At 30.9% G+C, this 15,543-nt stretch overlaps 3 protein-coding genes across 3 annotated transcripts; 1 reads left to right on the forward strand and 2 right to left on the reverse strand.

Annotated features, from left to right (window-relative positions):
* LOC109357920 (ethylene-responsive transcription factor ERF119-like) lies at positions 1,265-2,113 on the forward strand. Its single transcript, XM_019601975.1, has one exon. It carries the CDS (start codon positions 1,268-1,270, stop codon positions 2,111-2,113), a length of 846 nt encoding a protein of 281 aa, XP_019457520.1. The 5' UTR covers positions 1,265-1,267.
* On the reverse strand, positions 4,222-5,282 carry LOC109358670 (LOB domain-containing protein 40-like). The gene is made up of 2 exons (XM_019603039.1): positions 5,005-5,282; positions 4,222-4,896 (listed from the first exon to the last, which is right to left on the reverse strand). Exons 1-2 carry the CDS (start codon positions 5,192-5,194, stop codon positions 4,469-4,471), a joined length of 618 nt encoding a protein of 205 aa, XP_019458584.1. The 5' UTR covers positions 5,195-5,282; the 3' UTR covers positions 4,222-4,468.
* On the reverse strand, positions 11,851-14,077 carry LOC109358746. Its single transcript, XM_019603168.1, has 4 exons — positions 13,949-14,077; positions 13,219-13,418; positions 13,052-13,115; positions 11,851-12,625 (listed from the first exon to the last, which is right to left on the reverse strand). The coding sequence occupies exons 2-4, from the start codon at positions 13,362-13,364 to the stop codon at positions 12,332-12,334; spliced, it is 504 nt and encodes a 167-aa protein (XP_019458713.1). The 5' UTR covers positions 13,365-13,418; positions 13,949-14,077; the 3' UTR covers positions 11,851-12,331.

Genomic DNA, 15,543 nt, shown 5'->3' on the forward strand with positions numbered 1-15,543 from the left:
CAATAATGATAATGAAAATGAGATGAAAAAACTAAATTTATTAGTAAAATCATCTTTAACTTGTTATTTTTAAAATTGAAGTTCTACGTTTTTATTAATTCAACCCAATTATTTTTTATCTTATTTTGAGGACTAAGTTTCTTACATTTACACTAATATAACCTGTGATTGCCCAATTAACTTGGTTATGGTTGTGAACACAATTCTTAATTGGTGTGTCATATCATTGAGATAAACACTATGCAAATTAGTATTTTGTTCATCCTCATTTTGATTTTTACACTATTAATATATTATTCATCATTCATATTAAATTATTAATCATTATTTAAAGAATGTGTTGTGCATACATATTATATACTTAATTTTAAAGTATTAATGAATCTTTGTTGGAGTTGAATTGAATCTGAGTTGTACGTAGCAGTAAGGACAAGTCTGAGTTGTGTGTGAAGGCATGGGAATTTTGACTCCAACCGAAAGCTGCCACTTAAGACCTTCAGGTGAAGCCTCAAGAGTGAAGAACCTGTGAAGAGATTCACCATGACTGAGAAACAGAAACACATGTTCAGTGTCAGACATAATGTCTAGTCAAATTCTAAATCAGCAACTTTTCATATCTATCACTACCTTATCTAGTTTCCCTATATATGAAAGAAATAAAACTCATATCACAAGGTCCCAACAATGATTATAATAATATAGAGCCATTAATATCTTAACTTTTAGATTACCTCAGACAATTAGGCAGTTTTCAAATATGTATTTTTTTAATATTTTGTTTTATTTATTAGTAAAATTGTTTATACTTCCCCCATTTACTCTCCACAATATAAAGTAAATGCACAAAAGGAGAGTGAAACGACATTATTTGTCAGTCTAGTTTTCTTCAGAATATGATCAGTGTTGAGCTCTGAAGCTGTTCTGTCTCCCATCTCTGTCTCTTTTTGTTGTGCTTCATTTCAATCTCTATCTTCCTTCTTCATCCTTTGCCATCGCATGCAATTTTGGTCACTTGAATAAGATAAGAACGGTATGTGGTTTCATCTTGATGTTTGTAATATTTAGTTTGTGACAATTTTTATTAGTCTATTATGAGAATCATGACATGATCAGTTTGAGTCTTTGAGAGGTTTCACATTTTTACCACTTTTCAAATGCCAAAGTTTTATTTTTTTGTGTTCAACTTTCAGTTCATGACATGGGTTTTAGAGGTTTTACATTTTTACCATATAACAAACTTTCATTTCTTATGATCAATAGGACTGAAATGTGGGAGGGGAAAAGAGAAATTTGTAGCCAAAGAAAAAAACTTAAAACTATGAGGAAAATTAGAATAATATACAGTGACCCTTATGCCACTGATGATTCAAGTGAAGATGATGATAACTTTGTGAGCAATGGTTCGAAGAGATTTGTCACTGAAATTTTAATTCCATTCACGTCAACCAAATTATGTGCACATAATTCTTCAAAACAGTGTCTTAGTACTGAAAATATCAAAGCAAGTTCCAAACCTTTTGCTAGCAGAAGAAACAAGAGATCCTCCAGCATCTACAAAGGTGTACACCGTAGGAAATGGGGAAAATATGTAGCAGAAATCAAGGATCCAATTCAAGGTTTGAGAGTGTGGCTTGGAACTTTTGATACTGAAGAAGCAGCAGCAATGGCTTATAAGAGAAAGAAGATTGAATTTGAAACTACTTTGAGTAAAAGGGATGCATTAACTTTGGAAGATAATAACAAAGAATTGTTGTGTCACTTTCATCACTCACCATCATCTGTGCTTGATGTAACTGCTACAAAAGCTTCTATAGATAGTGATATTAATGGTTCAGTCAAAGATATGAGCAATGTGGAAACAAATGTTGTGGAAACTGTTTATGGAGAAGATCATTCAATTCAACATTTGCTAGAGGAACCAACAATGCCAATGCTGCTTGGTAATGATTTTGATAGTTTATTGGATAATGATGGTCCTATGTGGGATGTAGGAAATGGTGAAGGTAGAATTGTTCCCTCTATTGAAGGTGATTTTGAAGATTCAGAGTTAGCTTGGATTGATGAAACCCTGAATAATAATTATGATGATATGGAGTTTTCAATTTTGTCATGAATATTATAGTTGAAATTTCAAATATTTTATGAAGAGAAATTGTGTATACATTTTTCTTAATCTTTTCCTTCTTTGTTCCTCTTATGTCCACTTCAACAATTATGATGATATATATCCTTAAGAGTATCAAATTTTGGATTACAAGGATCATAGATAAGGGGCACCAAATGATATCTCTATTTTAATATTTACGAACCTTACTTTGTTCATAAAGTGAGGACAAATGTAATTTCATTGGTAATGAGAGAAATGTTAGTTTGTTTGGCTATGGGAGGTGCTGATGGATAGAAAAGAAAAAGAAAAAGAAAATGCAAAAATAAAGGTAAAAGGAAAAGCATAACAAGTTGACATAAAGTAGGAATATATGTTCCCCTTCATGGAAAAAATGTAGTGTTTAGTTCCCCTTCATGGAAAAAATGTAGTGTTTAGTTCCCCTTCATGTTATCATAAAAAAGACTAATTAAGCATAGAGTCATTGAAGGGATATATGAATTGAAAGGGTAAATCAATCGAAGGTGCTAGTGGCAGCCCAATTTTTTTAAAACTGATTCTATCCTTTCCCTGTAAAACTTATTCACTCATGCCATTAAATTATTTTAATAATTGAGTTATATGTTACAAATAATTGAGAATATGATTTTTGATGAATTTTACAGCATTTACAAGCTACATCTGAGCTAGATAGTTCAATCACTTCTGAGTTGTGAATATCGTGAGTTTGACTGTTTCTCTTGTTTGGATTATTTTGGGCTGTTTTGTTCAGTACTAACTGATTATAGGCCCACTAAAAAGTATAAGAGAAATCAACTTTGTTCCCTAACTGTATTGCTAAATGTAATTTTAAAGGTATATCATACATTGTCCATCTTCTATCAAAAAAATTGTATGGAAGCAGTTGTTATATATGAGAAAATGTGACGTTTTCTTTGCTAATGTCATGTCCTCCAAATGAGGGAAACCTGGTATCCTATCTAGTACCATTGTCATTGTATTTGTGAAATGGTCAGTTCATGCTAGGCAAAAATCTTGTCTTATTACATTTATCATCTCATTTGTTTTGTCTTCCCAATAGTTTAAGGCTCCATTTCGTTCTAAAGAGAAAATAAGAAAGACAAAAATATGTGAGAAATAAATTGAAAAAAGAGAAATAGATGAGAAAGACTTATCTAAAACCTCTTAAATAGAAATGTTATCTTAAACAATGTTATAAATTTTGTCACACACCAATGAAAACATACAATATCAATTAAAAAATTAAATATTTATTATTATTTTTTGTTTTTAATTCATTGTCATTGGTATGTGAGATGAGTTGAGACATAATTTAAGGTAACTTATCTTCAGTTTATTTTCTCTTTATATGAGAAGAGAAACAAATAGATGAGCCCCACCCCACTTTTTCTTCTCATACTCTCCTCTAAACCAAAGGAGAGAAAGAGATCATTTCTCTTTAACTTCTTTCCCCTCCTTCTCTTTCTCTCTTATTTCTATTGTTCCAAATGGAGCATAAACGAGGGAAGAGTTCTATTCTCGATTTCGGACGAGGATATGTTGTCTCCAAGTATGTCCCAAAGTCTATCCTTAACTAATTATGATGAAACAAAAATAGATAAAATCATGAGTATTTTATTTTTTAAACTAACATGACATAATATAATTGGTTTGGAACAAACTTTACGACAACATATCTTTTCCCTCGATTTCCTGTGTAGTGTTATTAGCATGAAGATGTGATGAAGGTGTTTTTGCCCTTTCTTCTTACATCAAAGTAATTTTATTTAGATGGTCGGTTCGCTTATAACTGTTGAAAATCAGGTTAAACCACTTTAAGCTGAGTAGTTTGACCGATTGTTTTGCTCACATAAACCTCTCTTTCAATTTGACGTACAGCTCTGGTGTGATGAAATTGCTTTAAAGCATCAAATGTTGGAACACAATGGTGATTCCATTTTTAACTATACTAAACAACAAAAACTGTTGAGTATTTATTACTTCTTTTTTACCCAATTAGTTTGCTGTCATATAACTTTAATGTTGGTTAAATCAGAAAAACTGCACTGCCAGTACTGATCATTGTCACCAAACAGTAAACACTAATGATATCGCAAGATTCCAAAATGGGCATTTTATTATTATTATCAACCAAAACTCCAATGTCTACATCATGGGCAAGTTTGTATTCTATATTCAAAATTCCGAAAGTAATGAGTAAAAATGGGGTGAACAAAAACATAATTCCCCACCTCTATAAGCTCGTAGTATTTAATTATAACCGTGACCAAAACTATTGTTTTGTACATGCAAATATGTTACTAGTACATGAACTTCAACCAAAATAGATCAATTCCACCAACGCTATCTCTTCATTGGACCCCACCCTAAAGTCAACTCCAACTCCACACTCTCAACGAAACCGCTATCACTTCCACCAACGCTTCTGTTTTCACTAACCCCAGACCCCGAGTCACGATCCAACTCGGAAATCGTTGAGTCCGTGTTCCGTTTCGGATTCACGCTTCGCTTCTTGAACTTGCTCTTATCCGATTTAACCTCGTGGAGTTTCTCAGATGCACGTGACTTCACACCCTTTCCCACGTGACGAATGTCGCAGGCCTGGTCAAAAGATGTGTCGGAGGAATTTTTCTGAATCGGCGCGCCGCTTAGAACGGCTTCAACCGCGGCTTGACATAGGTGCCATGTTCCTGTCGTCAACAACCCGGTTGAACCGGAAACCGGGTTCACTATGCGGCCACAAGCTTCATAGAGCAATGATTTAAAAATAGCTGAAAAAAATGAACATGAATAGTTAGATTAATAGTATTTAAATTTTTTAAGTGATATTATAGTAATAAATGAATTGTCTTGCATCTTATTTTCGAAGAGGGGTTTACCTGGTCGGAGGTGAGGTTCAGCGGCAGTGAGGAGGTTGAGGAGGCCAGCGCGGCCGTAGAATTTGGCGAGGAAGACGGTGGCGTTGGATTGAGAGTGAGGGGATTTGATCCAATGGAGAGAAGGACGAATGGGACAATCAGGGGTGCAACCTTTGCGGAGGACACGACAGCCATTGCAACTTAAGCGCATGATGATTGTGTTTATGTTTATGCTTATGATAATGAAGATTTGATGTGGTTTGTTGGTAAGTGGGAAATTAAGTTGATAAAGAAAGGGGAGAAAGGTTTTATAGGTTATAAAAGGGTTGTTGTGAAGGGGCAAAACGTGGGTTTGGAGTAGAAAATTGGAGAGAGGAGTGCGCAGCTGTTTTTGTTTCCAACAAAATGGTAGTTTCGGTTTGCAAGTGGAATCCTGGTTTTAAACTTTATTTATTTCTTAAGTACATGGGAGGGAGTGAGGGACCTACTTTTTTCTTCAACCATGCAAATTTTTATGTTTCCAAATCACTCAATTAATACCATTCTTTTTTGAAGACTCAATTAATGCCCTACAAGTTATGATATTGAACCTCTAAGAGGACCGGTAGAATGGTCTATATATATATATATATTATATAATAAGCATGTAAGAATACATGTAGAATTATCTATTAATAAAAATCATAGTAGTTAAGTTATATATAGGGTTGAAAACAAGCTGGAACTGAGTCGAATCAAAGTTCAGCTCAGTTTAGCTCGATAAGGATTGGTTTGGCTCAAAACTCGACTTGAGTTCGATACGAGTTATTCTTTTAGCTCGAATTTGGCTCGATTAAAGTTCGCAAACAGTTTGGATCACTTTGAATTGGTTCATTTAGACAACTCAAATAATTATTTTATTTTTAAAATATACTATAAAAGTTTTACATATATAAATATAACATGGTTTATAAATGTAATAACAATAAATATAAAAATAATGTATGAATCATAATAAACATAAAAACTAATTTATATACATATATACACATAAATATATATGGAGCCAACTCATGAACCTAACGAGTCGAACTGTATCCAACTAAAGTTCGACTCATTTATTTATGAAGCTCAATTTCTAGCTCAAATTCGACTCATTTGATTCATGAATCAAATTTATCAAGTTAAGTAACGAATCGAGCTTCAAACGAATATTGAGTTGTTTCGGTTCATTGTCACCTATATATATAATAGTTTAATGGTTGATCATATCATAAGTAATTATTGAATTAGAGTATATGTACCCATATCTATAATGTCTCATTTAAAAATTATGCAAAAAACCAATTCTCATAAACTTGGTAAAATTTGATCACTTTAATTACATATATAATATAGAGAATAAAATACATCTTAATACTAGAAAATAATTTATCTTCTCCGGCTAGTAAAGAAGGACATACACACCATTTTGTTTTGTTTTATAAAAAATAATTAAGTATAACACTTATCATGTTTTTAGTGAACGTAAAAAGATAATTTACATCCTTGTATCAGAATTTAATTTATTCCATATAAGATCATTGTTGTATTGTATTTTTTCATACTAAGACCAGATCAACCTCTACATTGCAATGTTTGAACATGAAAAAACTTGAAGATACTTTATTCCCTATAATAATATGACATGTGTATTACTTTGTTTTATTTAGAAATATATTTTTAGAAAATGATTAAATATAATATATTTGTTAAAATATCAAAATCTAATAATCTTTTCATAAGATAGTTTGATAACCTTATTATTACTTAAGATATATTTATTTCACATCTTAACCATTCATTCTAGGAAATTCAATGATTTGAACTAGTTAGTATATTATTAGATCATCCTAAAATAAATGATTAAGATGTAGAATAGATATTTTTAAGTTCTTTTTAGAGTAAATGTATCTTCTCTCATTAATAATAAAATGAGAATATGATTTTATGGTGTCTAATATATGTGAAACAATATGGTGGTCGAGTAAAAGATAAAGTTAGTAGACATTGGAAAAGGATAAAATAGTGATTACAAAGTTAGGGGGAGATGGTCCATGATTTAGAATAAAGTATTGATGCCGAAAGTGAATGGCATTAGAAGTTTCTCCTGTTTTGTGGGGATTCCGTAATGTAAGGTGGTTTTAGAAGGCACTGTGGGCGCCCTCGGTGAGAGAGATACAAAACAAGCCAATGGTTTTCAAACAAGTGGGTCCCTCATTCCTTATCACATACATCCTCTAACCGCCGAGACTCACTCTGATTGGGATCTCAAATTCCTTAACTCATTCAAATATTGTATACTTTACTAAGTATTTTTTGTTTCATATATGTATCTTCGTATTGGAGGATAATCATGTCTGAGTCGATAATATCCACAAATATATGAGGCTAACTCTTTCAGTAGTCATTTTTTATCCATAAGATTGAACTCGGGATAATGTTTAAGGGAATCAAACATGTACTACTTGAACCAACACCTATATGATATTTACTAGGTATTATATTTAATATTTATATACTATGGGTTTAAAAATTAGTAAATTGTTTTGGATTCATTTATATTGTTTTTTAGAAATTAATAATAATAAAATATGAATAATGAATGATAGAATATTAAAACTCAAACTAATATGTTTTTTCTTTCATTGTCTTTTATTTCATTTTTACTCTGTATAATAATAGTCACTAAAGTGTTAATCAAGTAATGGAAGTCTCAATTACGTTTTAAATTAAATGATAAAAAAAATTTATTCGACAACCATGGTATCCCAAAATTCCTAATTTTTTTATTATACTAAAAAATAATTCATAATTTTTTACATACTAAAAATATCAATTTAGTTAGAGTAAATATTTAATTTTACACTCTATAATAAATATAAAAAATTTAAAATTTATGCATCATATATGTGAAGATTTTTTATACTATCAGTATATCATGCATGATTATTTATATTTCATTTGTTTAATAATCAATAGAGTTCAAGATATGAATGATGAATTAGTTTAGTAATTATATATATATATATATATATATATATATGTATGTGTATATGTGTGCATATATTATTTTTTCCGTGTTCACCCTCTGCCCGCTCTTGCCGTATCTGCCAGTTCTATCAGAATTGAAGATGGTAGAGGTGTCCCATTTGAGTTTGAATATTATGAATATTATAAACTCTTGATTATTTAGTTTTCTATACTTGTGGTCCCCTTCCCACCCACTAAATGCATTGAACTTGCTCATACTTTTATTTTATTTCATGATGACTTGTTCACATTTTTTAAAGGCAAATAATTGAAATCAGATATTTGACTCATACACATATTAAATAAATATATGAAGACATTTTAGAATTAAGTTATATATGAGAAGATCTAAAATGATATATGAATATATAAATCTTTAGAATATTTTTTAAGATTGAAACTATTGGTGGATTATGAACAATTATAAGGAAAAGATTGGATTTTGTTATAATAATGGAAGCTGGTGTGGCGTCTTCAGATTCCTAAGAAAGTGAAATTGTTATGTTGGTTCGGCTTTCATGAGGCTTTGACATTTAATGAACTTCATTTCAGGAGGAGAATGACAGCTACTTCGGTGTGTCTAAGGTGTAATACAAGCATTGAGGATATTAAAGTCAATGTTGGCGATAGTTGCATTAAAAGTTCAAAGGTTATGTGCGACGACAGAGCTCTTAGAGATCATACATGTCAATTTGGTTGTCTGAATTTTCTACTAATTTTGGAGTTGGTTCGCCTATCTCGGTGGAGCTTTTGGCAGGAAGTCATGGTCTAAAACTTGCTTGGAGCATGAGGTTTAAGAAGGTTATCCTGAAATGTGATTGTCTTGAGGTGATCCAATTCATTTTTTATGGTGTTCAAGTTTGTTTTCACCAAATTTTGGGAGTGCTCTATGATATTCGTGTTTGGTTCTTTCAATATTGGACCTTTGAGATTAAATATGTAATTCTATAGGCTAATCAAGTGGGTGACTTCATGTCAATACTTGCATCACGCTTTACATAAGAGCTAAGGATTTAGACCATGGTCCATTATGACTGACAATTTTACCTAACAAATAATATGACTACTTTAGTTTAATTTTCTTTTTCCTTCTTGTTCTTTGTTTTTCCAATATACCAAAAAACTAATTGGAATCACATATTTGAATCATACACATATTAAATATATATGAAAGTATTTTAGAATTAAGTTATACATAAAGAATATCTAAATAATACATAAATATACAAGTAATATATTGTATTATAATGATTATATTTTAGATTTCTTTAGAATATTTTACAATTAAAACTACTTTATTTTATCTTTTATGATTTGTTTCCTTATGTCTTTTGTATAACAATATCATAACTTCACCATTCATAATATCACAATAGATCTACTATTTTGATAAATACCTTTTTCTCCATTCCATATCCAAATTCTATAATTTCAACCAAATGCAAATAATAAATTAAATAAAAATGGGTGCAATGGTTGTACCCCACGGTGGACATGGTATTCTTCATGTGTGTCCAATGAGTTTTTGGGCCTTAGTGTTAGCCTGGTCTTTAGAAAAACCAAGGTTGTAGTTCATTGAACTTACGTGTAAATATTACGAATGGGGAATTAAGAACATGCTTGAGCAATGGTACAATCTTATGCTAGATACTGAACAAGCTAAGACCTGGTTCAGCGAAAGTGTCATATTTTTTCACCTTGCAATTAATTTAACCTATTATTTGGCAACTTGATCTTTTGATATGTTGGCTCACTCTCTGCCGTCACACTCAGAAAATGTTAAAAGGTTTCTGGCAGCGTTGGATTTGTTGGGTTTGCCAAGTTTGAAATATCAGACCTATACAAAGTACAAGATACATTGCTTTTTGTCATGGATTGGTATAACAATATTCTCAACCTATAGACTGACAACTAGATTTATGTGACACTAGCTAGTATATATATAAGTAGAGTTAATGGTTTGTCTAGTTTATAAGTATGAAGTATGAAAGGGGCATATAGGGTTTGTTGCAAGTTAGATTTTGGAGAGAAATAAAGAGAAAAATAGAATTTTAGAATTATGTCATAAATATATTTTATGATTTTCAAGTATTCTATTTTTATCTATTCTCCTTTAAAACGTAACTTACAAACAAACCCTTAAAATTTTCGTTCAAGACTTTAGGATATGATATTTTTTCATTTTTTTCACGTCTAATTAATAATGAATTTTTAGTCGAACAAGTCCTAAAAAAATAAATGTCAATCACAAATCACATAAAGTAATAAATAATTTGGTAACCTAATTTTAAAAGAACCCATGCTACAGTGTCTACAAAATTAGACATTTTTCTCCCATGATAATTTCTCTTGAAAGCATGACAAATTATTGGCCACATTATGTCCCAAGATATAGAAATATATTTTCTTATACATTGACCTTTCACTGTCGGTATGAAAGTTCATCAATCTTATCTTATACTTGTTTGTATATTATTTTTTATAATAACTGGATAATCTCACGCTCTTATAGAAGAAAAGAGATTATTCAAATCCATTTCTTAATGGAATTTGTCCTTTTAGTTGGGTCCATCTCCTAAAATGTTATATTTCCATGCCTTACGCGCAAGAAATGCTCACTAACTTGCATAATGGTGTTAGCCAGTAGTAGCACCAGGCAACGTGCCTATAAATGTTATTAAAGGAGAAAGTCCCACGCAACTTCCTTAGTCACATGAGTTGGGACATATGCATGTTATGACCCACGAGTATATAATATCAACCATCAACCATACGGAAGGAGAGATCTTCTATCCAATTTTTTTTTATATATCTATCTTTATCTAATAAAATTATATAAAGTAATATATTTTTATTTAATAGAATGACATATTTCAATCGGTTTGAGACGAGTATGGAGACATAAGACCGTTCTTCCTTAATACCTGCATTAATTGACCACTTCCAATCAAAACAAAGTAAACAAATTGACAAACACACGTTACTGAATTTGCGCAATTGTGCTTGCCACAACCCCACGCTCTCTCTTTCACTTAAAAAGACATGTTGGAGTATTGTGGAATACTAAATTTAAGAGTGTATTTGAGTTAAGTTATTTTGTACTTAAAATAATATGTATTACAAAAACAAATATTTATTTAAAAATGATTATTTCTCATAATTTACTTTTGGTGTGCAACAAGGGCATTTCTTAGCTAATAACACAATGGTCGAAGACTAATCTTGTTAAAGAGAAATAGGTAATTGACCGAGTATACTATAGTATGTCTCTGGAACGTGTTTATTTAAGAGAGGTAGATCTGTTAAATAGTAAATAACTATTTGAGAGGCGACAATGAAGTTCATTCTTTTAAAGGTCCGTTAAAAATGACATGTCTAAAAAGGTCATAAATTGCATTATATCTTAAATTAATTTTATGTTTTAAACAATGATTCAAGTAAAAACATATACAACATGTTACTTCCTCATTAAGTGGGACAGTAGTTGATAAATTATAATCCAAAGATGTTGTTCTGTACTTGTCCATTCATCCTTTAATACCATTTTATAAGCAAATATTCACACCATCAAATATTAATCCTCAACCTAGTATCTATTATCTATCCAATGAATCAAAGAAGACAAAAACTACTAGACAATAGCCCACCAAATTTGACCACATCATGTTCCCATGAAACTTCCTCAGATTCTCCTACACCAGCAACTTCATTTCTTTATTATTATTAGTATTTCTATCTCATTGAATAACACAATATTCCTTGTTGCAACAAATGATAATCATCCATGCCCTTTTTAGTGAAGAAAAATAATACATATAAAGTATGAACAATATTTCTTTGAGATTATCAAATAGGTGACCTTCGATCAGAGCACCCACAAAAATATATATCTTACAAGACTTCAATAGATTAATCCTCAATTTCCTCCAAATTACAATTACAAAAGGAGGAGGATCTGAGTTTTAAACACATGACAGTTACAGACTCTTTCTGATGAAACTCTCATAGGAAAGTTTCAATCTCTCTAAGACCTTATAAGCCTAACAAGGGATAAAGTAGGAGACATTTAATTGTCTTCTTCTTTTCCCTAACTTGACCTCCTTTTATTCTTCAAAAAAGAAAACCCATAAAATTAAAATTAAAATTCTCACCATCTCAATTACAGATGACAACTTAACTCATGAACAAGGTCCAGAGACCAATATATACATATCATACAATAGCATTGAATTAATATTAGTTCCTCTCTCAAAAAATGTCCTTTGCACTTAGAACTTTGATGATTTTTAAATCCTTTCTATGCACGTGCATAAATGCTGCGATTGTTCCTATCCATGCTGAGGCAATCAAAACCTTCAATCCTAACTGCAGCTGGTGAGTGGCCAAACTTCATTCTAACACAACTCCTAGCCGAGGAAGTTGGCGAAGGCGGTGCCATTGAAAATGGACTAAAATTTACACTTACGTTACCATTACCAAACTGCTCATCTTGGATCACAGGGTTAGAAGCCCTACTAGGTGGAGATCCACAGAAAAATGGTGGTGATGAAGCCACTTGCCCCCCAGATCTTTCAGGGTTATAGCAACTTCCCTGCAAAAATAAATTTAAGCAACCTTTGGTTAGATAAAAAATCACCATCAAAAATTGAAATTTGCTACATCATTGAGGAATCAACAAATTGAAACAATCTTTGGTTAGATAATTTCTCTCTCAATCAATCAACAGCATATATGTTAATTATCATTTCCATTCTCCTACAATCATCACCAAAAATTGATATTTGTTACATCTCTGAGGAATGACTTGAATGAACCATTTTTTATAGATTCAAAGAATTTTTTTGGGTATAAGGCGCTGACATAATCAGGATTCAGTCCCATACAACAGAACCACAAGGGGCAAAGTTCTATATAGTATTCACTGCATAGATTGGTAAAACATGTGAAGATTGGTAGTAGTAATAGTAATAATAATTTAAAAACAATATTCACATATTCTATTGAGATAGAAAATAACCTTGGGGCGAATGATATCCAGAAGCTCTGCCCCAACTCCTGAATCTTCAATATCTGATTGGTAGCTGAATTTATTTATGGAAAAAAATAAAATAGAAAGTTACAATTTTTACAAAATGAATTAATTTAAAAGATCAACAAAATTTTCCAAAAAAGGATGGTAATTACTTGTTGAAGGGTGGCCTAAAGGTTCTGATGTGATTATCAATGGATAAGAGACCCAATCTACGAGGTTTGGGGCAAACCACTGATTCCATCCTCATCTCCTCACAGCCTGTCATCGCATTCTTTTGCTGGTATCCACAGTGATTCATTTTCTCTCTTTTTTTCACACAAAAGATCTTCACAAGGAACACCTACAACAACACCTGAAAAAGTGATATTTTTAAAACACAATTCGCTTGGTTGTTGACAAATCTGAACAAAATTAAACCAAATATAACGAAATCATAGATCAACACAAAGGAAGAAAGAAACCCACTTGCTCAAAGTTGTCCTTTTCCCTTCTCTCACCATTTGAAGAAACCCAAAAGAGCTTCAAATTTAAGAGTTGAAAGCCAAAAATACAACGATCCGTTTTTTTTCAAAGCTTGTTAAAAAAAATGAATCAAATCCCATAATCATAGATCAGCACAAAGAATAAAATAAACCAATTCACTGGAAAAAAAATTCCAGCACTTGAAGAAAACCTCCAAACCCAAAAAAGCGTAAAATTTGTAACTTGACGACCAAATATACAAAGACCCATTTTGTCAAACCCAAAAAGTTCTAAAATTTAAAAGTTAGAACACATAAATAAACTCAAACACCCAGAGGGCATGAGCTAATTTTCCAAATCTCTGAAAAAAACAACCTTTCATAAATTACCAAAGACACATAGAATAGAGAGAGATATTACCTAAGCTGCTCCTCTGAGAGGAGACGAGAGGAGGAAGAAAATGGAACACAGAAAAATTGGTATTAAATCAAAGGAACAAAGGGAAAGATGGAGATAAAGGTGGGTTATGTGGGTATTTCATAGAGTTATAGAGTGATGACCAAAAAAGCAAAGGTTATAAATATTACAATACAGTTTAGTACATAGATTATAGTGTAGGACCGCACTTGTGGATCGTTGGATTGTTAATTAGGACATTGGATTCTGAAAGTGGGGAATTGTGAGGTTTATTAATAGATATTGTGTGATGCAGACAAAGAGAAAGAATCTAATCTGATCTGATCCACATGGAAGGAGACAATGTGGTTTGTGTTTTCTCTTTTTTGTCCTTCTTCCATTCATGCACCTTTCTAATGTCCTCTTCTCGTACGGTAGATATATAACAATATAACATGTAATATCAACATATTACTAGTTAATTATATAGTATACAATTAATACATTAACATGTAATATTAACTTATATAACATGTAATATCAAGTGCTATACAGAGATCCACACACTATGACAAAAGGTTGTGATTAAATGGTGAGGAGAATAAATTCATTTCATATGATGCAATCATATATTAATGGTAAAGAAATTAATTAATAGTTATATAATTATTTTGAAAAATAAAAATACGCATGTACGATAAACAACAATAATATAGTAAGGAATGAAAGGTAAAGTACCCTATTTCAATAAATATATTATCCGTTACTTTTTTAAGTGTTTTTTCTAAGAAAAAAATATTGTGAGTAACTAGAAATTTAATCAAGACACTATTCATTATTTTTTTTTTATAATTCTATCCTTACAACTTTAAGAGGCAACAAGTGAAAATAATAGCTAATACAATTATTTAGAGAAATAAAAAATGACGAAATATAAAAATGCACCAATTTATCATGAATGATTATATTGATTAATTGCAACTTAAAAAAAAACTTAAAAACATAGAAAATATTATACTATATTATTAATAAAATATATGGATAGTTTTGATACTCATTCAATTCATAGAAGTGTGTAAATAATAATAATAATTTTTATATAAGTGTAACAGTTAATGTAAGGAACACTTTAGATGATACCGTGTAGTATCATTTACCATGTGAAAAACATATGTCATAGTTCATTACATGGGTGTGTGGAATGGGTTGAGATAAAAACTTTAACTTAAACCTAGCTTGATTGTTTGATAAAATTGTTTACTTGCTTAGACCTGAGTTCAACTTGATTATGACCCAACAATACTAGGACAAAACCACCGTAACCCAATATATTAATGAAATATGTTTTATATTCTAATTTACTTAAGTAAGTAATAACCCAAATAGAAATATTACGATGAAATGCAAATTGTTTAGCATTTTAATTCCAACTTTGCGAAGATTCAAATTGGTTTAAGAATCGTACACTTTATATTTTGTGTTTAATTTGATTATAAAATGGTCAACCTAACTTAAAATATCCTTATTAACAAAATTATCATATTTGAAAGAAGAGAATAAAATATTTTATCATATTAGATAATAAATTATTTCTTTCGGCTATTAAAATTATTACAAAT

Source organism: Lupinus angustifolius, chromosome LG10 (genome assembly GCF_001865875.1).
Source record: "Lupinus angustifolius cultivar Tanjil chromosome LG10, LupAngTanjil_v1.0, whole genome shotgun sequence".
Taxonomy (NCBI): Eukaryota; Viridiplantae; Streptophyta; class Magnoliopsida; order Fabales; family Fabaceae; genus Lupinus; species Lupinus angustifolius.